Raw genomic sequence first — 24922 nt, 5'->3', positions numbered from 1 at the left:
TCTCATTGACATCTGTGTCAACGGAACAACAAAGCTACTCTCATGATAAGCTGCAGGTGCAAAGCTGGAATTGTTGACTTCATGCAGAACTCAGAAGTTGTGTTTGAATGTTGCTCTCTTAAAGGTGCTGTACTCTTGCCTTGTTTATTCTAAATAAACCACACTGTCAGACAATGTGTGCTTAAAAAAACGTTCAGTTTCTTGTCACGTTTCTTTTTTTTTTATTATTATTTAAGCATTCCATATATACAGTATATTATAATAAATTGCTTTTTAGTCCGTAAGCACAGAGAAAAACTGTTCATACTGGGAATTTTGATAATTTTTCATTTGCTTAAGCGACCAATTAAAACATTGCCATCAGAGTGCACGAAAGAGAATGACCTTTGCTGCAGAAAGCATATTGTGTAATATCACGGCCTTCTTACTTGTGTACGCGTGCAATTTGTCAGTATAAGGGCAAATTACAAAAACAACTGAAGTTCTTTTAGTGTGATTTTAATATTTTAGTGAATTTCTTGCATTTTTCTGAAACAGGAGTTGTTGTTTTTTTGTTTGTTTTGTTTTTGCTTGATTGTGTCTTCAGTAGGCTAGAAACAGGGGAAATCAAGTCTGGAAATAGTTCTTTTCTTTTTCTTTTTGCAGAAGTAACTGTACAGAGCTGCTCCACTGGGGTCTAGGATGAAAACAAAAAGCCAGTGATTATAATGAGAAGGACTTTCGAGTTGCATAATCAGTTATTGTATAAAGCACAGCAGCAGAGTGGCGAGCCGCCTGTCGGGTGAAACGTATCTCCCCGCGGGAGGCTGCCGCTCCCAACTGTCTCTTGCGCGCTCCCCCCCCCCCCCCCCCCCCCCCCCGCGCTCTCATGCACGTGAGCCGCACCTGCCTATTAGCAGGATGCTTCTGGGGGCAGAAAACGCCGATGGGGGTGGGGGTGGTGGTGGTTGGGGTGGGCTCGTTATCAGACAGTGAGCAGCCTTGCCTGCTGCTTCCTCCTGCGCTTTGACAGCCGTAATTGTTCTAATAAAGCTGTAGCCGCACGGCCAGCCGTTGCGTTCACGTCCACCTGGAGTCCGCAGACCGGCTGCTGCTGACCCGGCAATGACCGACCGTCTCCTCGCTGATTGAACTCACCATGAGCGCGCCGTACAAGCCGTCAGAAAAAAGGTGAGTGCGCAAGTTTGTGTCTGTATGGGCGTCTCTTTTTTAGCAGCTCAAATTAAGTTCCTGATTAAGTTTGGTTGTCGTCGTTTGTGGTCATTAAAGTACCTGTTCCTTCGAAACCCGTTCCTCCTCCGGGCTATACTTTCGAGTGACAACCTGGCAACCGCGAAACGTTGAGCCTTGCCCAAAAATGAAACCGGAAATTGACAAAGTTGACCGCAGCAACTCAGACTTTTGAGTGTTAAGTAAAATTGGTGCCAAGAAGGTGTCAGTGTGGTTTCTAAAAAAAGCAGGCCTTGTGAAATAAGACTGTCTTTAAACGTCAACAACTCAGACATTCTGTGCTTGTCACTAAAGACTTTTATTTTCCTGAAATGCAATGTCAAGGATGGTCGGTGACAGAAATATGAGCTGCTTGATGAAATGAGTCTGCTTGGTCATTAGATTTGCATGGACTTTACACTAACTGTGTTCATTTCTTGACAGAAATTTCTCAAAAAATAAGCTGGATAAGCTATTAAAGGAGAGAAAAGGGTCATTCCCTCTACTTATTAAGGTAGGTGAATTCTAAAAGACGTTAAGTTGTTTAAAATAATCGAGTTGTTTACTCTCTGGATGTTCCAGGATAGCTTGCTAGCCTATGCCAACTTCAGCGTCGTGTTTTAGTGTTCCTCTGGGCAACCTTACACCCCGTGTTGATCCACAGGTCATTAAATGTTGTGGCTAATGTGATTGTGCCGCACTCAGCAGAAGTGATTTATAACGGAGCGCACTCTGTGAGCCCTGGGATTTATTTTTTGCTTGCATGTCAGTGTGTCCTTTTCAATATGCAATATAGCCAATAATAGTGTCATTTAAAGACCTCGGCTCTGATGCCACCTGGGCGAACAGTGTTGACTCTTTCCGAACATGAGTTTGCCAACTTTTCTGCTCTGCTCTACAAGGTCAGGTTTACTCAATCGCCTCCCTCACCACTTTGCTGGATTAAATTGTTTGCGAGCCCCCTCAGACCTCAATCTGCTGCTGTTCATCTCGCTCCAAAGTGGTTTATCCATGGTCTATTTATAACGGTGGCAGACTGACGCGGAATAGATGAATGGAGGGGAAACAATGCACACGTGGAAAAGCAATTTGGAGTGAATGGCTGACCTGCTTTTGGTGTGCACGTTTGCAGGTGTGTGTTATGTGAGAGAGGTGATTTAGAAGTAGCGCAGAGAAGATCACAGAAAAAAATCAAGGCCACAGTCAATAAAAAGAGGCATTTTAAGCAAGTTGTTGCAACTTCCAAAGTATTGATTGTTCAGTTGAGTAGTGTCATCGTCTTTGAAAGGACAAAGGAACTCTTTGAACTTTTAGAGGAACTCTGAAAACACTGACCTTCCAGTGTTCACGGTGTATAAAAATTATGTTTTGAAGGTACATGACTTGGAGTCCGTGTTCACCATTACAAAATGCAGGCATACTTTTAACTCAATAACTTCATACTGAAATCCATAATGAGCACACTTTTTGAACCACACTGTGCTGTCAGATTCATATATTAATTGCATGCATTTAAACAAAAAATCTCTTTTCTCACTTCCACATTACACGTCACATTACATTTTAGAACCCTCAACAGTATAAACACTGCATCCCTAAATTTAATGCTAAGTTTTTTGTGCACTTCATGTTCTGCGTACGTCACAGTATTGTTTACCTGGGCAGGCCCATGTACCTGGCCCAGCCTTCACCTCACAGACTGCGGAATAGGGAGAGCACCTCCCCATTATTCTGATGAACAGTGCCAGCGGTAGGGTTTCTCATCACATCATTGTCCCATGCTGACACCGGATCCGCAAATTAAAGCCTGTCGTTTAGAGGCAGGGGGAGCAAGAGAGAGCTGCTGAATTACACGCCAACATCCGTGTCAGTAAACGTTGCCTCACATGGATGCCTGTTTGCAGTTATGCACAACAGCGGCTGTGCATAACGCAGTTATCAACTTGGTTGCGATTAGGGATGCAAATTATCGATTAATTAATAAATCGTTAGTTGATTGACCTTATCGATCGATTAACGATTAATTGATAAGCGGCGATTTTTCCTGAGAGTCTAAATTTCACAATGAAAAATGTGTAAGGCACACATGATTTAACCCTTAAATAATGTTGAAGGTCCAATGTGACCCATTTTTACATTTGAGAACAGTAAAAACACCATAAACATTTATCCTCTGACTTTATGTTGACTTTTAATGGGTCACATTTCAACCTTTTTTTTTTAAAGTAACTTGGTCTTGGTATATTATGACCATCACAGTATCTACAGGTAAATTGCTCTTTCCTGCCACTACACTGTTATATTGATATTAGCTACCCATCTAAAAAAAAATGTTGAATTAATTGCGACTAATTTAATGTAATCAAATAAATTCTTAATCGACAATTAATCAATAATCGATTAATTGTTAACATCCCTAGCTGCACTGATGTGTGCGCAGTTTGTGTTGTGTCCACCCCGATCATGTGTGCCAACCTAAAAGCCTCGGGCGTAAACTGTGAGAGCGGTCACGTGGCCCACACTCCTCGACATGTGAAAACCACCGTATCAGACGCAACTGTGCCATCATCCCAAGGTTCCCGTGGTTGTTCTTTTCTCTCGACTCTGGACCGCGAGAGGCTTTGGATCTGCTTCCCAAGGCCGAGCTGTGCCACCGCGCCGCAGCTGCGAGTCCTCTCGAACGGTTCTGTGTTGTGATGGCAACTCAGAAGGGAGAACAGCTGGACAAGGACCCTCCTCAGTCCTGATAAACATTAATTGCATATGCAAAGAATGCTGGGTAAACAGCCACCCCGGGGAGTTTTGTTAATGAGTGCCTGGCTCAGATGCGCGAAGGGCCTGTTTCACTTTAACGGTGAGTCAGAGCTGCTCCACAGTATGCCAGCGTCCTCCCCCGTCGCACCCTCTCCTTCCAGCTCCATAGGCCCAGCAACATTGTTGTGTAATAATGTGTGAAGTCTTATCTAAAATGTGGTTACGCAAGAGGATCCACTTGGTGCCTTTTATGAAAATATATGTGATATAACATACAGATTATTTCTGTCGGTGTGCTATGTAACACATCCTTGGCTCTCATCAAAAAATTAGCACTCATTTTTGCAGCAGTAAAATGATTGACAGTTGTATATATACAGTAGATCCTGATCTAGCTGCAAAAGGTGCATAAATTTATGTATGTCCAGTTTATCAGTTTGGAATATAGTGCAATATGATGAGACAGAAATCCTTATTTTAAATTGTGTTTTAGTCAAAAACGTCAAGCTGAAAATCCACAAAAATAATTTTCTAATCATCAAAACAAAGACACCTTTTTCACTCGTTAGATAGATTTGCTCATACTCAAGTTTCACAATGCGTTTGACAATGTAGATAATAGTCTGGATTAACCTTTCAGCCGGTGGTCTCAGAAGCCAGGGAGTGTCAGTGTAGACCTGTGGATTATCTGATCTTTTGACAACAAAGCCTTGGACGTCTACAATGAGGTCTCCTTTACACGCTCCATCTGTCCGTCTATGCTCTGGTCACACAGTGTGGATTGGAACAGTAGAGCTTTTTGCATTTGTCTCCCGAAGACAGCAAATGGTTTCAGCTCTCGTTGTCTGCATTTAAAAGGCGTGTTTTGGGATTAAAGGCAATTTGCACCCACAGATTGTCTGGGTCACTCCGTGCAGGGCATTGGGTACGAGGCTGACAAAAGCAGATCGCCTTGCGATGTTGTGAAAGGTCGACAGGATCAACTCTCATCTTACCACGTTGTCAACACTGACCATCACACTAGTGGTGCAGAGGAGAAAAGAGGGCAGCGTTTTTGAGGCATCCGAATGGAATGACCTATGACATTTATGGTTTGGTGAGAAAAATGAAGGGGATTTCAAAGGAGCTTTGTGGGTGTTAAAATGGAAATTAATTAGTGGTGACTTGTGTTGCCTCCCTCGGGCCACATGGGGCATCGGGAGCCGCATTAGAGCTATGCGAGGACTTTAGAGCTACCAGAGATACCAGGCCGTCATCACTCAGACGAGCCTGGCTGCACGATCGCATCTCCTCCTTCCTCAGGTTCTCAGCGCTGGCAGAGCAGTGTCTGGGGCATTCAGGTCAACACTTGCCTTGTACACGGTCTGGAGCCAAGCCATCAGTGTTGTGAGAAAATCTAGCACCGAAGCCTGTGACACACATTTTTATCAAGGTAGATAGACTTACAGGCACGACATATCTCATGTGCACGGCCTTACAAATGCTTCGGTGCCACAACCAGCCCCAGCTGTCCAGGATGTAGGCCAGTTGTTTCATCTGATCAGCTTTTTTTAAACAAGCATGACGTCCTGGGTCGGGTCTCGTTCCAAGGATGTGATACAACAGATCTCCCATGAAAGAATGATTAATGAGGTAAGAATCCCAGGGCTGAAGCTGTATCTTGCTCTAAATGAGTAGAGGCTTTGCTGTTTTATATATAAGTTATATAGTTGTTACCTGATTTACAATGCCATGATTAGTGTCCATTAAAGTCAGACTCACTAATGGTTTTATTTGATATCAAAATTTGATTTCTGTCTGTTTCGCATTTTTCTTTGCTAGAAAGTTTTTTTGTGTGGGTTTTAATTATCCTGAAAATTCTTGCTTAATTCCAGATATATGCACTCAGTTACATTCATACCAGTGTCAAAATAGAGTCACGTGACCTCGTCACAGGAAGTGTTTTGGGAAATCTCTGGCTGGCCTACATGGCAAGGACAGTTGTTTGGGTTATTTGAGAAAAGAAGTAGCACAAAAGGTTTAGCCTAGATTCAGCAATGAGATACTAATTGTACAAGCTGATGAAATGGAAAACGGAAGCTTTTGTTCATAACACGAGGTCCAGTCTGGTAGACGTTCCCTAAAAGGCCTGGAAATGTGATCCACAGCCCAATTCTATCAATTGTTTGTTCCTGTCTGGGGTTCTGCAGGATGGCCTGGAAGCCCTTTCTGTGTTTTCATCTTTTGCTACATGAAATAATGTGTCACGTATTATGGAGCATGAGCGGGATTACGTGCACTCTGTGGATGTAGGTGGTCTCAACAGGGCGGCGGGGTTTGCACAAATATCAAGTAGTGGGTTAGTCTCCACCTCCATCCACCAGCCTACAACAATACACCTACAAACATCCAAATCAAGTGGTGTAGAAAATACACATGTCCAGGTGAGGGCTTGTCATTAAAAAAGCAAATCAGCAACACAGTCAAACATAAAAACCAGGTGTAATTATTGCATCTTTTTATGTCGTCCGTGCAGAGTGTTCTCTTGCCGAACCTGCACAGTATGTCCAGGGTGACTCATGCAATTGCCCTCGTTGTCCTGTTCAGGTGCTATTTATAATCAAACACTGTTCAACACTGCTCTTGTTGGACAAGCTTGTTTAACTCAAGGAGTTTTTTTCTCTCGTACTCCTCATAATTGTGGTGGAGTGAGCCTCTGCAGGGCAATTATTCCAAATCACCTAGTCCTTAACGGAGAAGGGCAATCAGACCACCGTTTAGAGTTTGACCTGACTGTACTTCCATGACAGAGTTTAATGAATACGTTCAACTCACTGGTTAATCTAAAAAAAAAAAAAAATGCACAATTGCCTCTGTGTTTAAAAATAACGCTCTAATCCACTAACCTTTCAGAAGGTATTGATGAATTCCGAATTGCGTTAACCATTCCAGAGGCTGACGGAGAATTGTACTCCGCTTTAACTCGAGCAAACATGCAGTTAAAATCAGCCTCCTTTTTCTGAAACGCCATCGATAATAGCTACGTTTACATGGACACAAATAATCAGAATAAAGGCCCAATCAGATTAAAAATTCTTCATGTAAACACATCAGTCGGAAGATTCTGATCCGATACAGAAAGAAATTTCATTCCGAAAGAGAAAGAGAGAGGTGGTTTATGCCAATCATTATTCGGAATGCCGTACATGGACACACCCATTCGGATCCTGACTTCCTAATTGGGGTGAAATTATCTCCGCTGTGCATGTGTGCTACGTCAGCGTGGCGCATTTCCGCCTTTGTGGCAGTCGGTCATTTTTCGGCAAGAGGCAAACATGGCAGGAGGGAAGCAAAACTGGTCTGTTGCTGACACAACTTTCTTGCTGGAAATTTTAAAAGATGTTAACACTGCACACTGCACCACAGGGGAGGAAAATAAAATGTTTGTATTCACAACACAGGCGGAAGTATAGCTTCCTCTTTTACTACTATTTCTGAAAAATTAGACATGCCCAAAATTATTTATTCTGATTAACGCTTGGTGCATGTATACGCCCGTCATGATCGGATCATTTTATTTAGTGTCCATGTAAACAGTGGATTTGGAATTTACGAACAACCGAGGTTTAGATCAGACTGGAGAACATAGCTAATGGGGAGACCCAGAGGCCAAAGTCGCTCTATTAACACCTCATTTGTCCGCTCCCACGTCTTTCTTCGCCAAGCTCGTAACGCTGTCTGCAAATATTTGCCAAGTGCATTAACATGTCATCCGTAATCCACAATTAAGCCTTTAATTGCCCATATGTCCGTCGTCACCTCGACTCCCACAATTGTGTCAATTTGTGAAGTTGACCCATGTCGCACGTGGCACCACGCCGCCGCTGAGCGCCTGAAACTCCAGGAGCTGCTCTCCCCACCAGCCGGCCAGCCAGGTCACCCAACACACCCGCAGGCCTCGGTGCCAAATGCGAGGCGAACCTGTCACTGGCGGTTTTGTGTGGCAGGTGCACCTTGCCTCGGTTTGCCTCATCTGGCACCAGTCAGCAATTAGCCAAGGCCCATCAGAATGTAAGGCACTGGGTTATCGTTCGCTAAGAGGAGGTCATTTGGCTCTCTGCAGCCTGCCGCAACCTGTTCAACCACCTGCCGCTCACTCTAATCCAGCCTGATCGTGCAGATGACAGAGGGGGGCAGAAATTCAATTTTAAACGGCTCGGCAACGCACTCAGGATTTAGAACTGTGGACTGAATGTTGTGCCTGCAAAGAAAAAAATAATATGTGTGAAGCAGCTCCTGCGCTGTGTTATATAAGTAGAAAAAACTGGCTGACTAGTCAGTAATAAAATACAGTAGCCGTCGTGCTGCACAAATAGCACCACGTCTCCTGTCACTAAAAGAAGGTGATTTACAGATGTTATTTTTGGGAGTGGAGCAGAACTCTTCTGGGTAAAGACACTTTGACACCACCAAAACATGACCTGTGCTCAGAAAACATTTGGAAAGTAGGTGCTACATTAACACCCCCATCCCCCCCCGTTCCCCCCAAATTTAAAACTTGTTTTTGACCATATTTTACTCATATATTAAATATATAGATATTTCCATATATCCCTCAGGGTATTAGATTTTAATGCGGGATGTTTAAAATTATGACTTATTTAGTCATGAATCAACTAAGCTACTTTAAGGCAACTCTTGAAGCCTTCTTGCAGCATCCATCAAGGACTTCATGCTTTAAAATGACTTCATTTTTTTTTTTTTAATTGCAACCAAATAGTTTGAAAAATGAAGGATTACGGAGAGGTACCAGTAGGAACCACATTCAGCTCTATTGCCTCTTGTGCCCTGGATGGAGGCTTTGAGCAATCAGGGCAGGGTGAAATAAGGTTCACCCACACACAGCAAGGCGGCGGTAGTCCAGCTGTGATTTTGCAACAGCAGCAGTGTAGGTGGAAAACAATTAAGGTGCTGGACTGGGAGGACTTAAGGAGGAGGAGAGCAACAGCCCGCCTGGTTTCTGTCTCTAAGATACGGTGGCAGGTGCGGAAGTCCAAGGAAGTCGCAAGCTTTTGCTGCATCCGACGGGAAGCCCATTAGTGCTGCGTCTCCTCTGTGTCGAGTTTACTTCCCCGTGAAGAGCTCACCTGGGAGAGTCTGTGTCTACAATGTGCCTGTCTGTCTGCAGAGCATCCCTCCCCGTAACCTTCCCTCCCAAAGGCCTCCTCTGCACGGAGCTAAGTGCCAGGCCCATACATGTCTCTCCAGCTCAGGATGGGTCCCTCGTCGAATCCCATCCATGCGTCACTGGTAGCGGAAAATACAGAGAGCGCTCCCTCGCCGATTGTTGCACTGGCACAGAGAAAAGCATCGCCTCAGTGTGTGCCTGCAGCCTCCGGCGCCGCGCTGTTTGTATCCCGGAGCAGAGGAATAAAGTTTGGACTCACATGAGGAGGAGGAATTCTGAGTGTTAAGCTGATGCACGGTCTGACGTTTTCAGGAGAAGAACCACAACCTGCAGGAAGTCAACTCTGCTGAACTTTACCTCGTCTTCTGACTGAGGAAGAATGCATTGGGGGAAATGGAGCCAAGGAGCCAAGCCTTTGTATTTATAAAGCAGGAAGCAAAGGCCCGTCATCCTGACCTTTGAAACTTTGATTTGTGGAGAAACTTGCGTTGTCTCTTGCCTGGAATGGTGTGAGATACGCCTTCAGGTTGTGGTCGGGACACTATGGAGGACATGTGCTATGTGGGACCACAGGACTTTGTTTTCCTGCTGTGGGATTAGCCTCCTGTGGGGCTGCTGCTGCTGCTGCTGGGCCAGAAGCAGGAGGGTGCAACCTGAGGTACGTGTGGTGGCAAGATGAGAAGTCAGAAAGCTTTCTGTCCTACCCACAGACACGCTCACTGTGATGGCTGTTTCTTGTTGCCCCTACCTGTGTGGACATCACACCTCTTTCCTTCACACATCTGGTTTCCCGCTCACTCTCATCTCTTCTTTCTCAAGCCTTCTCCAGTCTAGGATCGGCACACTCTGTCTTTTGTACAGAGGAATGCCAACACCCCATTTGTTTCATTAATAATTAGCCGTGAAGGCTCTACACATTGTCTCTGCATTGTTTGAATGTGGTTGTTTTTCATTGCCAGTGCATCGTCACCTGGGTGACTAAACATACATGCAGCAGAAAGATCCCAGGTGAACGGTGGCAGGGATTACAGTGGTTGCCTCACTAGTCAGTGTCTCACATTAATTGCACCTTACACATAGATAAACAAGACATTCCTATTTAGGTTGTTTCCCGAAGCATGTCTTAGAGCGGGTTTAAAACCTGCCGTTTCTTCCAAATGAAAGTGTTTATGCTAAACTAAGCTGCTTCTAGTAGCATTTTGACAATTTTACAAAATCTTGAGGAAAGTTGGCTTTGATTCCTCAAACAGAAGCACATTGAATTGTTTCACAATTACTATTATTAATTGGATTCAAATTTTGAAGAGATGGGATGCTGAAAGGACCACCACTCGCTCAATATCCCTGTCTTCCAATTGTCATCACTTTGATTTTTTTTTTTTTTTTTCCCTTTTCTCATTCATTCTGAAAGGCCACTGTCATCACTGGGGATCTACCAAACTCATTGTTCAGATAAAAACCTGTTATGTGGCCCACGAGTAACATTTTAGGGGCAATTTTTAGATAACATTTCCAGGTCTCAGTAGGCGTCTATCAAACTGAATGCAACGGCGTATTAGGTAATAAGCGAAAAGATAAGCAGGTGTAATAAGGAGGGATGGAACAGCTCCCATGCAGTTCATTAAATCCCGTCCCTAAGGCCAAGGCTGATGACTAACATGTCTGCTACTGTTGCATAACAATAGCCATCTAATCATAATAACTCCCTGTACTCATTGTTGTACCTGCAAGGAGTAAACAAGCTGTTTCCACCTTGACAGCAGGAAGTAGCAAGTGGTAACAAATGGCACTGTTTTGACCTCTTGCTATTGGAAATGCATTTTAGACTTATGTTTTCTTAAACATGTGCTTGAAATTGTACAAAAGGAAAGAAGTAGCTGTAATATTGTCAGTGATGAAGGATGTTTTGATGAAGAATCTAATGAGAAAGTGTTGACTGACTATGCAACCATAACGCATTTGACAAATGGGGTATGGACATGGTCAACTATTGATAAGATGGCACATATCGGGCATGGGCATAATACGGCCCCGGGGGCCATATGCAGCCAATTATACTAAGAGTAAATAAGTTTTAAAAATAAATAAATAAATAAATAAAAGTTATATTTGATCTTTTTTTCAGTGTTAAATAGTCATTTCAATAAAAAGCTAAATACCGTGGGGCTTCAAAGACAGATATTTTATTATTATTATTATTATTATTATTATTATTATTATTATTATTATTATTATTATTATTATTATTACATTGGGAGCAGAGCTTCCGCTGCAGTCAAGCGCTTATCTGCTGCATGTTTGCCTCCTTCCTGGTGTATATTGCCTCCTGCCTGGGCGGCAGCGACAGTAACGTTAACGTCGAGAGCGGGGATTCTCTCTCGGAGCCTCAGTGGGAAATCGTGCAAGTCAACCCCTCCGTCTACTGTAAAACGGTGCGTGGTCGAGGCGTGCGTGCCTACGTGCGTGCGTGCGTGCGAAAAGCCTCCGCTCCGGCACGCGCACCCAGCGTCGGTGTTTTGGGAAGAGCGCATCCGTCACGGCGCCGCGCGTAGGAGGGGAACGAACAGTTCGCCGGACAAAACAAATCTATATCGGGAAAGCCCCAGCTGTCCGCGGCAGAGACCTGGACAGGTGGCCCCGCCGCCGGTGCACAGCCAGAGAGCCCCTCGACAGCTTGTCGCGCTCGCTAATCTCCCCCTCCTCTGACGACAGCGCCTTTACGCCGCGCGCGTAAAACTGGGAGTAGCCTATGCGGGCAGGTTCGGATCCGAATCACTCGTCGGGATTACAACTCAAGCCCAGTGTCTCTTCCCAGTGCCGTTCCAGCGACCCATCGCGAACTTGCTGTCGCCTCCCTGCTGAGATTTGACCAGAACCGGATGCAATGGCTCTTTCTTGGATTCTATAATCTCTCTTTTGTGGCGTGGATTTTTTATTTTATTTTTTTCAAGACGCTAATAAGACAGCATGTTGCCAGAAATCAATAACAAGGTGAGGTTTCTCGGGTTGTTACTGGGTTTGTTGGTTTATTGTGTAAAAAAAAAACAACCAAAAAAACAGTTGAGGTCCTGATAATAACTGATCATTGAATGAATGAGTTTTAGAAAAAAAAAAATGCTCTAAGTAACATTATGGAGGCTCGTTTTCATTTCCCCCGCTGTCACAAGCTTTCGGAGTTTCTTTTGCCCGGATACAGGGCTGCGCTCCAGCTTAATTCCATTTCAGGAAAATCCCTTTATGGGTATCATTTTTCATTCACGTACTAAAATAAAACCTTCAAGTGTTTCATTTCTATGTGTTTTTTGTTTTTCTTTTATGTCACCAGCCAATTGATTGCTCGTTTTCTTACACTATGTTCCAGCTCTCCAGTTCAAGTTACGTTTTGCATTGTGATTTGTTTTACATGTCTACTGTCTGTCTCCTGACAGCATGCCAAGATACATTGACATTTTTTAATCTATTTCCATTTCAATCGGTATTTTAGCCCACTTATTTAAGTGTTTGTTGACAGGTTCTGTAAGTCTATATGTGCGCTGGTGTTTCCCTCACACCTTACATGGAAACTGATATAAATTTAACCACTTGCTGTTTGTGTGTCGCTCCAGGACTTCTTCTTCTTTACAGTAATAATGTTTCAACAAACTAATACACCCTTTGTCACTCGTATTGTTTTGACACACTGACTAATTTAAGCGATTAAACTTACTTTGGGTGCACCCTTCACGCTCCTGCATGGTCACCTTTGATGCCAGCGGCAAGCCGCGGTGAAAACCATCGGTCAGTGCAATTACACATGAGGAAAAATGCGGAGCTGACAGCCAGATGTGTGAGTGACCACACTTTTACAGTGTGCTGTTTGGCTGACCCACACTGAGAAAAAGCTGCCTGCAGCGGAGCGCATACTTAGTCACCAGCCTCCTCGTCAGAGTCTGCCGTTTAAAACATGCATCTGTGTTCACACTCATTCAACAGTGAGACCAAAGGTGAACCGAAATTCTGGTCCAGTTCCGGTTTTAGATGAATTGTCGTCATCGCCATCTGTTTGCTCAGATGCCTCATCGACTACACTTGTGTCGTGCGTTGTGTTGTTTGTGCATTTTTAGCTTGAACAGGGAAAACGTATGCAAAGGCAAAACCCTTTGAAAAGTGACGGATTGGGTCAAAAGCTTCGCGTTTGAGTCGCTTGGGTTCAGACAAATTAACTCGTTCATCCCGTGAGAGTTGGAGGCCACTGTTTGTTTCTTTAGAACTTGGTCACTAGAGGCAGGTGTCACTGGATTTCCTCTGGCTCAGTGGATCATTAGCGCGGCTTACTCAGACCACTGCGGTTGATTTTTGAGATGACGGGCTACCGTGGTGACCCACATGGAGCCTCCCTGCTCGACTGAGATTACGACATGTGCACACCGCTGCATCACTTCCTGTCAACTTTAATCGGGAAGGGCAGGGAAAGTGAGTGCCGCTGCAGTGGTGGGCTCCAGTCAGGTCGGTGACCAAAACAACATTTTGCAACAAAAAAAACCAAACAAAACAAAGGTCAGCTCTGGCCTTTTTAACGCTCACTATCTTTGTGAAACTGATCTGATGCCCAACGGCAAAGGTTGAGATTATTTCTGGGGAGCATCGCCCACCAGGCCCTGTCTCCCCCTCCCATTTCACATTTACCCCAAAATCCTGGCTGGCAAAAAAAGTGTTCAGCACGTGCCCCATATGGGCGAAGCTTTATTTCACCCATATGGTGTCGCCCAAAACAGCTGCTCACACACACACCCAAGGATTAATAAGGCAGCAGTAAGCTGTACAGTAATCTGCAGGAGAGCAAGAAGCAAGAAGGGCCAACCAAAAGGCTTTGTAACTTTTAATATAATACATGTGTATATACACACATACATATGTGTGTATATCTATCTATCTATCTATCTATCTATCTATCTATATACATATGTATATATATATATATAGCTATATACTGTCTATATAATGATACATACATACGGACGTGTGTATATATATATATATATGTATATATATATATATATATATATATATATATATATATATATATATATATATATATATATATATATATATATATATATATATACATATATATATATATATATGTCTATATATAGTCATATTGCCCACTGTACCTCATGGATTCGTACAACATTTAAAGCTTCCTTTTAACAGTGTGATGGTTGCCCATAGTGTGCAGACTTGCAGCCACGTGCGCACCCTCCGCCAGGCACATGGATCTGCACATGTGCACACACACACACACCTTCACAAAGCAGCGCGTGCAACCAGAATGCTGGGTTGTTCTGGGTTTTTTTCTCTCTCTCTCTCTCACTCCTACCTTTAGAAAAAAAAATCTATTTTTGGACCACAGTGCATTATTTCTGCTTCTCTTGCGGCAGCCTCACTCAGCCTCCCGCAGGCCGTAGCTTTGACTGGAGAAACTGGAGAGAGAGAGACGCCTGAGAATTATTATTTGATAGCGGCGTCTTCTAATCCCTGTTTTGGTGCAAACAGATTCTTAAATTTGAAGCTGCCCCTGCATGGATGCTGCACTCCCTAATAGCTGTGCGATGCAAGAGAGAAGCTTTCATCTTTTTCTCTGAACCTTGAAGCATATTTTTTTCTGAACCGCTCTCCTCTGCTCTCCTCTCCTCTCCTCTCGGCAGACGTCACGACCGGACGCCTTCCCTCACCCTCACCGACTGCCGGTGGAAGGCAGCCGCCTCGGAACGAACCGCCCCTGCTCACAGGTCAGCGCTTCCCCACAGCCCGCACACTGTGGCAAGTGACCCGTACCCAGAACATGTTGTGTCAACAAAGCATCCTTCCCCCCTCCCGAGAGGTTGCGTCACATGAACGGCACGAGGACGTGATCAACCTCAAGCCATTCTTTTTCTCATTCCTCCTTATGTCATAATTCAGGTCACCATCGCTGACGGTTATTCACGCAAGAGATCTCTCCGCAAATAGCCCCGTTAACGCACGTCTTGCTTGAGTTAACACGTCGGAGCGCCTTCTTCATATGACCGCATCGCACCCACCCACACACACACCCTCAACTATATGCAGCCATGTTGCCGTGTTTACTTGCTCTGTCTGTTGGGGCAGGTGCACGCAACTATATTTAGCCTTATCTCTATGCGTCATCCCCAAGTTGGCAGATCCGGCAATCGGCTCCTGACGGCGAGATGAAAAATCAAATCTATTTTCTGGTCAGATTGGGAGAGCACGTGTTGCCGTCCATAATGAATGCGATGGACATTTCACGCGAATCCGCACTGTACGTCTCCAGACGTCCTGCGAATTTCAGCAAGATCAAGGCTGTGATATGCAGCAAAAAAAAAAAACTCCTCCTCCAGCATTATTTATTTTCAAGATTTATGATTTCGACCAAGGACACAGCTCAGCTTTTTCCTGAGGATTGCCAGCCCCGTGTTTGCGGTAACACATGTAATTCACGGCACTCAGAGACAAGCAGGCTGCCGCTCTCCGTCTCCCCCGCCGAGCCGCGGCAGACAGACTCTGTCAGGGCCGTCAGCCTCACGGGCTTTGTCCTCATTTCACTCTCACCCTGATCCGTAATTCCAGCCCCAGCAACTTGCTGGGGGTCCCGGTCAACTGAGCCTCCCAAAGACCAAATGCATTTGCAAGAGGTATGTCAAAGGCTAGAGGGAAAAACTCTGAGTAATCTTGACGAGGCGCGGCCTTGCGCAAACGCATGCTCTCTTTAAAAAGAAATTAGACGGGCTGCAAGATGCACCGTTGCGAGAGAAAGAAAAGGGAGGGGAGGATTAAAGCCTCGCACTTGCTGACGCATTTTCACTCTCTGAGTTTCCCCTCAGCCCTTCTTTCATTATTAATTCGGCTGTTGTGTCAAAATGCAGGCTGCGATACTCCTCTGGAAACAGATCTTAAAAATCCCTGTGTGAGGGAACATGCACCGTGTGTTAAATCCCTGACATTTGTTTTCCATCAGCTGAGTCTCAGGTCACTCCCACAAATGTGTTGGTCCAATTTGGTCAATGGAGTCGGGGAGAAAAAAAAAATTAAATATTAAAGTCTTCTTATTTACAGAAATGTGGCCCTGGCGTCGGGACTTTACCGCAGCTTGAGCCCCCGGTGGTCCAGGTGGTGGTCAGCAATGCCAAAAACCAGCAGCAGCACCAGCAGCAGCAGCAGTCAGACAGCATCCTTCCCCAGATCGTCAGCAAAGGGGTGCAGAGCAACTTTCAGAGCCAGGTGAGACACGCGGAATGCTTTTTTATCGAAAAAGTTGGACCTGGAAAATTTAGCGACATCACGTTTCTGTGGCAATAATTTCAATGACTTGCATCTTCTTGACGTACAGGACGAGAGGCCGAAGCCTGTTCAGCAGCAGTTCAGCATGCGCTTCGGCACGGCGATGGACAGAGTGTCCATCTCTCGCAGCGCCAAGATTTTCAGCAACAAATTGGAGAAAGAGAAGTCGTACGAGGGACAGAGGCTCCCCATGTCCCCCACGGGTACGTCGCTATAGATATGAATATTATATAACACCACTGGTAGATGTTACATCACACACTGAGTATTTGTGAGGTTGTTCACCATAACAATTCAAAGTCACTAAGTCCGACTACCACCGGTGCAGTAAAAATAGCACACTGGCATTGCAGGTGACTGCTCACAGTCCTCATGCTCCTGGCAGAGGTGCAATCAATAAAAAAAATAAATAAATAAAAATAAAAGTGATTCATCCAGTCCACCTCCTCTCTCTTCCTGTTGCAGAGGCACTGAAGCACTTCCAGGACCGGCTGACAGAGTTCGAGCAGGAGGAGATCATGGACTTCCCGGAGATCTGGTTCATGGGTCTGGGCTCTCAGAAGATCGAGGGCTCCCAAGGCGCGCCGCAGAACTCCGGATACGATGACGAGCACGGCAGTTACATCAGGGTAATGTGTTGGATGAAGCGTTAGAGGGTTATTTTCGCACTTAGCCGGCCACATCTCGTTTTAGCCTCGAGGTGACCTAAGAAACGGCTTGATTTCATCCCAAATAAAAGGATGATATCTTGTTTATTTTATGACATCGACTGCAAAAAATACACAAGGCTGGTGTTTCGACACATTTAAGTCACACTCCTTTATCACAGATGGCTGTTTTTGAAATATACCCCCTGGCACATGCAATAATTCATTAATTGAAACATTATTTATAGCATGTGAGGTAATCTAGCAAAGAAATTACGCCTAAAAGCAAACGCTCATAACACCGCTACGTGTGGCTGGTACAAGATCTCCCACGTTGCGTGTTTGAGTTCCCCGCTTTCCAACTGAATCCCCAACACCTTGCGTGATGACTGAGACATCACAGTGCCAGTAGAAGCAGTGGAAAGTCACCTCCACGCTGCACCTCCGCTCGGTCCGACGGGCCTTGTTTCACTCTCTCTCTCCCTCGTGGTACCGCGTCATTATATAACTGGACTTCGACTTGCATCAGTCACCACAGCAACCCGAAGATCACATAACGCCGCTACCTTCCACTCAGGTTAAATATCACCCCCACCTCCCAATTTTTGTGGACGGGCGTTCCAGTTCTCACCCGTTTCAAAGAATCTGACCATTCAAATACACTTACATTTCTTACATTACGCCACAATACATTTTCCCAAAGTGTCTTCCCAAAATCTTGTAAACCTCACAGTGTCCCATTTTGTAAAATAAAAAAAAATAAACAAATTTAAAAAAAATAAAATAAAGTTATTCTAATGGGCAGAGATGATGGAAGATGTCTCGTACCACATCGAAAATATTTCTGCATTTGTTTTGTGAGATTCGGAGTCGATACATAACCTTATCGCGAAAACATGTTTGTAAAAAGAAGTGCATGAAATAAATGGGTGAAAACATTTTTTGCGTCACAATAAACATGTTTATGACGTTGCCGCAGAGACTCGCCGCCTTTCAGAGTCAACCCGTAATTGCATTTTGCAGTTTTCTGAGCTAAGAAAACATCGAAATCCAGCATGTACAGAGAGAGAGAGAAAGAGAGAGAGATAAGATGTAAGAGAGCAGACGTGAGGATGGTTCTTCCAGCACTCTTACAGGCTCTCTTGTGCGGGGTTTTTAAGCCGCCTAAGCTTCGGGACCAGATGCCTGCTTGTGACCTTAATCCCAGCAGCTGTAGATATAAACCCACCAAACAGGTGGACTCGGGTGGGAAACTCTGCGCACAGTAACTGCACTGTTCCGTATACACCAGAAGGCCGTCAGGCTGTAAAATGGCCAGGCCGTTAAAAAGCACCTGACACCTCGTTCCCGCTGATGTGTGCGTGACAATTTTATTCAGTCCTCTGAAAAGCACAGGGAGTCAGTCCAGATCAAAGTGCCCCCCAGTAGTGTTGTCACGATACTGGCTTTCAGACTTCGAAACGATATTTGGAAAAGTATTGATTTTCGATAAGGTTTTCGATACTAGCAAGTTTCCTTAAGTGGGTGGGGGCACGGGGGGTTGAGATTGCGCTTAAGTCCCGCGGAAGTTTCGTCGACGGAGGGGGTGGGGCTTGAGATCGCGCTGAAGTCCCGCTGAAGTTTTTTTTTTTTTTTTTTTGTAGATTGTAGAGACTGTGTGTCTGCGCGTAGCGTCACTAAGTCACCTAATTCAATTGTAAGTTGTGTGTACAATTGAAAATGAACTGCATATCAGTTTTGCTTTTTGAATTCCGAACTCTTAGGATATGGTCAAAAGGTATTTAGGTTCTTTCAAAAATTGAAAATAAAATAAATAAATAAAATACACCTTGCAAGAGTCCTGGATGTAGATACATTTGGCGCTAGCGAATGTTTTCTCTCGTTCTCTCAGTGAGAACCCTTCACTCGTACTGACTTGTGCCGACTGTCCTGTTTGTTTCCAGGTGCTGCACGACCACATCGCCTACAGGTTCGAAGTGCTTGAAGTTATCGGGAAAGGCTCCTTCGGGCAGGTCCTGAAGTGTTTGGACCACAAAAACAATGAACTTGTAGCCATCAAGATGATACGGAATAAGAAAAGGTACAGCCAATCCAAAATATAAGTATACAAGTACCTGATTCAGCTATGATCCATTTCATTTTACCCTCAGATACGTTTGATTAGGTCTTCACTGACTTTAGTTGATGATCCGTGGCACTGTGTCTTGAAAACACGGCCGACATTATGTGCCCTCACATGACTCTTGATTTGACTATATACACTCTTAAACGTGCAGCTCGTCACATTGGTGCAGTCAGCTTCTGGCACCCGTTGGAGATGTGACACCGGGCCATGAGGTTTTCCCACATGTCTTCACCGAGATCACTTTACGTGTTAGGGGTCTAGTAAATTGTTCCTGATTTAGCATGATAGAAGCCGGCACCCCACGGTTTTGTCTTACCTGCCCTTCGTTCCAAGTGGATCACAGGAACAGTGGAGTGCGGAGGAGCAAGCGGGTCCTGCCACAGATTTAATAATTCAGAAAACAAAGCGGGTGCAAGCTACCGCAGCGGTGTCTCGGCAAAATCTGCACACTCTCCGCTTAAGTCTGTGAATCACAAATCTCTGAGACGAGGAAAAGATTTAGTTTTCCCCCTCATGGAATGCAGACTGTTGAACGCAACAACTTAGCAATAGTCGCTGAAAATACTGCTGTTGATCTTTTCCCTCAAGTAAAGAAACGGTACTCTGTGTCTGCTTATTAAAAAAAAAAAAAAAAATCAAGAAAATGAATGGCCAATCTTCCCTTCCATTTCAAACGTGCAGGTTCCATCACCAAGCTCTGGTCGAGCTGAAGATTCTGGACGTCATAAAGCGGAAAGACAAGGACAACTTGCACAACGTCATCCACATGAAGGAGTACTTCTACTTCCGCAATCACCTCTGCATTTCCTTCGAGCTGCTGGGGTCAGTGAGCTTCTCATGCGTTTGGTCAAAAGTCTTCATCATTGGCCCCCCTCAGAATGGCCCATATTACGTTCATGTCACAAAGGGCTCCATCGCTCCTTCTCCTACATTATTGACAACGACGCCAGCCAGTAATTTGCACCTCCCTCTGAATGCTTTGTCCAGCATAACATCATTTAAAGCAGAATTTTGAGAATGTGAAAATGCTGAAAAATGCAAAATATGCTGTTTTCTGGTGAATTGAAGAGTTAGGACGAAAGACCTCTGGGGGTTGGTACAGTATGGAACATTCAAGTGTTTGTCTGTTATTTCGGGCAGCTGTGTTTCCAATGCTGGTCACTACTTATATCTGGTTGACAGGAGGTAGCTTGTGTATCATTCTGGCTGATTGACCTTTAGAGGACGTCTGGGCCTGCCACCTTGTCTAACATTACTGTTATTGAATCCTTTAGTTAAGGTCTTGATTAGGGCCCTATCTCTTACCCTTTCTTGCTCCGGGGTGTGAAGGCTCCAGTTACACAGGCCACAGTTTATTCTCATTGCGAGTAGCAGGAAATAGCAGGAGGACACACGCACAAATGTCGCATTCCGTGTGTGTATTTAGAGAATGTATGTAGCCTCAGTCCTATGAGACCTTATGTTGCGTCGATTAAGAAAAAGCTAAAAGGCCGAAGATTTTACAAACAACCTTTCTTTCGCTTTCTTGTATTTGCAGGGTGAACTTGTACGAGCTCATCAAAAAAAACAACTTCCAGGGCTTCAGCCTCGCTCTCATCCGTCGCTTCACCCACGCTCTCCTGCGGTGCCTGCAGATGCTGCACAGGGAGAAGATCATCCACTGTGACCTCAAACCGGTACACGCCTCATTGTCTGCTGTCATTTTCGATCGGCCCGGTTCCCAATTTAAAGCGCTGTAGGGGGGGCATTATGACAGGTTTTCCATATTACAGAGTTATTTTGTTCCCATTCCATTGTGTCATTCAGATCCATGCACCTGGTCTAATTGTACCATACATTCATTTAATGTGCAGTCGCAATTACACTGTAAGAACAAATAAAGTGAAAAAAGGAGAAAGATGCATACATGTTGAACAACCTGATAATGATGCTAATAAACCCTCATGTAGACCACGGCTGTCCATTCAACAAGCGTTTCAACTTAGTAAAACGATCCCCAGGAAATACTGTAAATGCTGCCCCATCTGCTGGCGGGATAAAATACTGCAGCTTGTTTCAACGTCTTTCCATTTGCTTCAAAACAGGAAAACATCCTTTTGTCTCAGAGAGGGCCGGGAAACATCAAGGTGGTTGACTTTGGGTCAAGCTGTTATGAGCAGCAAAGAGGTAAAAAAAAAAAAAAAAAAAATTAAAAATAAAGGAATTTTATTTCTTTTATAAGGGAATTTGAAAGAAATAGCCAGGTCCCTTAACTCTCCTGCTCTGCCTCTTCCATTTCTATCAGTGTACACCTACATCCAGAGTCGCTTCTACCGCTCCCCAGAGGTCATCCTGGGTCACCCGTACAGCATGGCCATCGACATGTGGAGTCTGGGCTGCATCCTCGCCGAGCTCTACACCGGCTACCCTCTCTTCCCAGGAGAGAGTGAGGTGGAGCAGATAGCCTGCATCATGGAGGTAAGCATCAGCGAGCAAGGAACTGTGCGTCTACGACGTTAACCGCCAGCTGCGCCTTCATTGCACAAAGCTGACTTCCTGTTTGAATCTACAGGTTCTTGGAATGCCGCCGAATGACTTTGTCCAGTCTGCATCCAGGAAGAGGCTGTTCTTCGGTCAGTACTTACCATCACCCATCACGTCCTTGTCTGATTTGGATTTCCCCATCTGTTAATATATTCTTACTGAGCAGATTAAAGGATGTTCTAAATGAAAGAATGCTATTGATTGGTATTGATGCACAGACTCCAAAGGGAACCCCAGGAACATCACAAACAGCAAGGGGAAGAAAAGACGACCCAACTCCAAGGAGCTGTCAGCTGTGCTGAAGACGACTGATGCCTTGTTCTTAGACTTCATCAAACGCTGCCTCACGTAAGTAGGCGTCCGCCCCGCGTTCTAGCGAGCGGTAGCAGCGACCTTCTCGCAAGTAACGCAGACTTAAATCTTTTGCGTGTGCAGTTGGGATCCCGCCAAGCGGATGACGCCCGACGAGGGTTTACAACACGAGTGGATCCTGGAGGGAAATTTCAACAAAGTGCGACCAAGAGTCAGGCCGGCGGTGAAGACGGACAGTTCACCCAGCAGGGACAACAGCAACGAGCTGACTTTCCACAGACAGACAAGCAAGAAGCCTGGTAAGAAGTAAATCCTGTTCACATTAATGGAACTAATGCGCACAAGCGGCCGCAAACAAAGGAAGCATTGTCAACATCATCCCCTGTTTCCGCAGACGAGGGAGTCGGCACGGTGAGCAGCGCCTCCGACAAGCTGACGAGAGACGATTCAGTGGCGGAAACGAAGATGGCCCCCGCCGAGCGTCTGAGGCCCATCGGAGCCTCGGCCGAGGAGGAGGTGTGCGAGAACGACGGCAAGCTTTCCTCCGACGCCAAGCAGCAAGGAGGCGGCGGCGGCGAGAGGCCCGTTCACATCATCATCAAGCCTCAAGAGGACAGTTCGGACAGAAAAGAGAACTAGGATGGTCTGCCTCCGGTCATGTACAGTCGCTCTCACAGGGATTCACCACACCGCACTACGGATAACCGGGAACCATCGGGGTCCGACTCTTACGTCGCTGGTTCAAATGTGAAATGATTTCATCGCTGCAGAGGAAACGAAAGGACGGCTGGGAAAGTTCGATTCGACGATTCAGACAGGAAAATTTCACGTATCAATCAGTCAGTCAATGAGATTTTACTTGTACAGCCCAAGTTCTGCCCAAGTGAACGAGCTTTACATTCTCTATAGGTGCAACACCGTCTACCCTTAGACCATTGATCCAAAAAAGGAAAAACTGAAAAGAAAAAAAAAAATCCTTCACAAGGAAAAAGAAGAAACCTCTGAGATCCCCACAGAAAAGGGATCCCGCTCTCTGGGATGGGTAGTCATCCAATAGGTGTCAAACCACAGTCTCATTAGATGCTACTGTTATCTTCATGTCCGCCCGACGTCCCACTGCTCAGTTTCTCAAACTGGTAACAAGCTCACGCAGGTGTTTCTCCAATAGCATCAAGGAAATTGGCGTTATTGCGTGAAGGGGAAACAGATCATCAGCAAACAGAGACGTTTCCTGCTGTGCTGATTTGAAATAGACAGAATGTTGTGTTTTTGTTTCGGGTTCATCCTCAAACTGCATGAGTGACAGACATTCGAACATGTCGTCCAAGAAATCTGAAACTTTCTGCCACAAAAAAAAAAGAACATTTCAATGTCAAAAACATTGTCCAAAACATTTAATGCTTCTGGTGTCTGTGTTTTGCATTTTCTGTTACAAACTCGAGCTCTCGTTTAAAATGCATGGCTCTCACACTGATCATAGCTTCATGTTTTGCTTTTTGATGAAGTCATTCTCACATTTCCATTACGATAACATATATGAGGAATTGTGTGCAATAAAGGCTGAGCCAAAATGTTGTGTTTTTTTTTTAAATAACAAAATAACTGTAATTTGTGAGTTTTACTGTGAAATGCAGGCAGGAAATGGTTGTTAAAGAGTGTAGTTATTTATTGTGGAACATGTTTGGCTCTGTTTCGGCATGTTTCACCTTTTAAATGGAATTAACAGCAGCCAGAAGTGATGTATTTGTAAAGAAGAAATGACTGTAAATATATTTCTCCTGTAAGTACCCACAAATGTGTAGTACAGAGGATATTTTAAGAAAATGTTTTCAGATGTTGACTGAGAGTTTAGACAAGGTTTTACTTGTTGTGTTGTTTCTGGAAATGTTTTGTATGTCTGTGTTCAAATATTTTTACATTAGAAAGGAACAATACAACTAATAATGATAGTTTGTGCCTTGCAGTATTAGAATATTCGCACTTTATGACTGTGGATGAGAACAAACGTCAAACCTAGTCCCCAAACATAGTCCCCTGCAAGGATTGCATTTTCTTTTGACAGTGATGTGTGATCCTTCACACATCATGAACGAATTTGAACTAAATATATTGAAGTTGACTCCTAATGATAACCAACTTTTTTTTTATTACTGTTGATTCATGTTTCTAGACGCCAACAGAAAAGTGATTTAAAGATAGACTCGTGTCCTATAGCTATCTGTTAGCTAAGCACTACGAGATCCACGGAAAATGGATTGTAGCCCAAATATGTAAAGTCAAGATCTACATTTTTATGTATTTTATGAATAAATAAATATTTATTTCAAAGACAGTATGTGGTTATATTGTTATGTTACAACCCACTTCAACTTTAGTAGTTGGCTGTCTTTTCTTTTCCCTAAAGTGATTTCAGGTGCTGTGTGACAATACTGTGCAATTTAACAGGCGGTGGAGATGCAGAGCCATCTGGTAAGTTCACATCCCTGACTTTCCCTTAACTGCAAGGGAAATAAAAGCAAGTCTGGCAAGTATGAAGGGGGGAAATCAAGCAAGACAGGGCCAGAAAACACCAAGAAAGGGATCAACAAAGGATATTTGAAATCACGATGTACGTTTCCATCATGTTATTATTAATGTGTGCAGAAAACAATCGTAGTTGTTGAACATACGGGTTTAATGCCTGTTTCTCCCAGCTAGTGTAAGACCTCAGTTTGGAGTTCTTTGCTTCCCTCAAGTTTGCAAACTTTTCTTTTTCACTCTTGTGGGTGTTTTATTATTATTATTATTAGTAGTAGTAGTAGTAGTATATTATTATTATTATTATTATTATTATTATTATTATTATTATTATTATTATTAGTAGTA

The 24922-nt window shown here is 44.3% G+C and overlaps 1 protein-coding gene across 2 annotated transcripts; it reads left to right on the top strand.

Annotated features, from left to right (window-relative positions):
- Window positions 1-722: 722 nt before the first annotated feature.
- dyrk4 (dual-specificity tyrosine-(Y)-phosphorylation regulated kinase 4) lies at window positions 723-23642 on the top strand. Of its 2 annotated transcripts, XM_076019192.1 has the most exons (15): window positions 723-1170; window positions 1654-1723; window positions 14818-14901; window positions 16226-16390; window positions 16500-16653; window positions 16916-17079; window positions 19041-19177; window positions 19904-20044; window positions 20760-20898; window positions 21307-21388; window positions 21507-21679; window positions 21774-21834; window positions 21964-22093; window positions 22181-22356; window positions 22452-23642. In XM_076019192.1, exons 1-15 carry the CDS (start codon window positions 1139-1141, stop codon window positions 22694-22696), a joined length of 1953 nt encoding a protein of 650 aa, XP_075875307.1. In that variant the 5' UTR covers window positions 723-1138; the 3' UTR covers window positions 22697-23642. The 2 variants fall into 2 exon arrangements, with proteins under 2 accessions (XP_075875307.1, XP_075875308.1); XM_076019193.1 differs by lacking the exons at window positions 723-1170; window positions 1654-1723 and adding an exon at window positions 11623-12121.
- Window positions 23643-24922: the final 1280 nt, after the last annotated feature.

The sequence above is a fragment of the Nelusetta ayraudi genome, unplaced genomic scaffold (assembly GCF_046127955.1).
Source record: "Nelusetta ayraudi isolate G7.1 ecotype Tasmania unplaced genomic scaffold, CSIRO-AGI_Nayr_v1 ptg000009l, whole genome shotgun sequence".
Classification (NCBI taxonomy): Eukaryota; Metazoa; Chordata; class Actinopteri; order Tetraodontiformes; family Monacanthidae; genus Nelusetta; species Nelusetta ayraudi.
Note: the sequence above shows the minus strand (reverse complement) of the source record. Positions and strands in the feature narration are given on the sequence as shown.

What these genes read in the sequence shown, in the direction of transcription:
- dyrk4 (XM_076019192.1), top strand. Translation starts at nt 1,139, where the DNA reads ATGAGCGCGCCGTACAAGCCGTCAGAAAAAAG. An exon ending in GCTCCCCATGTCCCCCACGG is followed by an intron (nt 16,654 to 16,915) that starts GTACGTCGCTAT and finishes TTCCTGTTGCAG; the next exon opens with AGGCACTGAAGCACTTCCAG. An exon ending in TTCATCAAACGCTGCCTCAC is followed by an intron (nt 22,094 to 22,180) that starts GTAAGTAGGCGT and finishes TTGCGTGTGCAG; the next exon opens with TTGGGATCCCGCCAAGCGGA.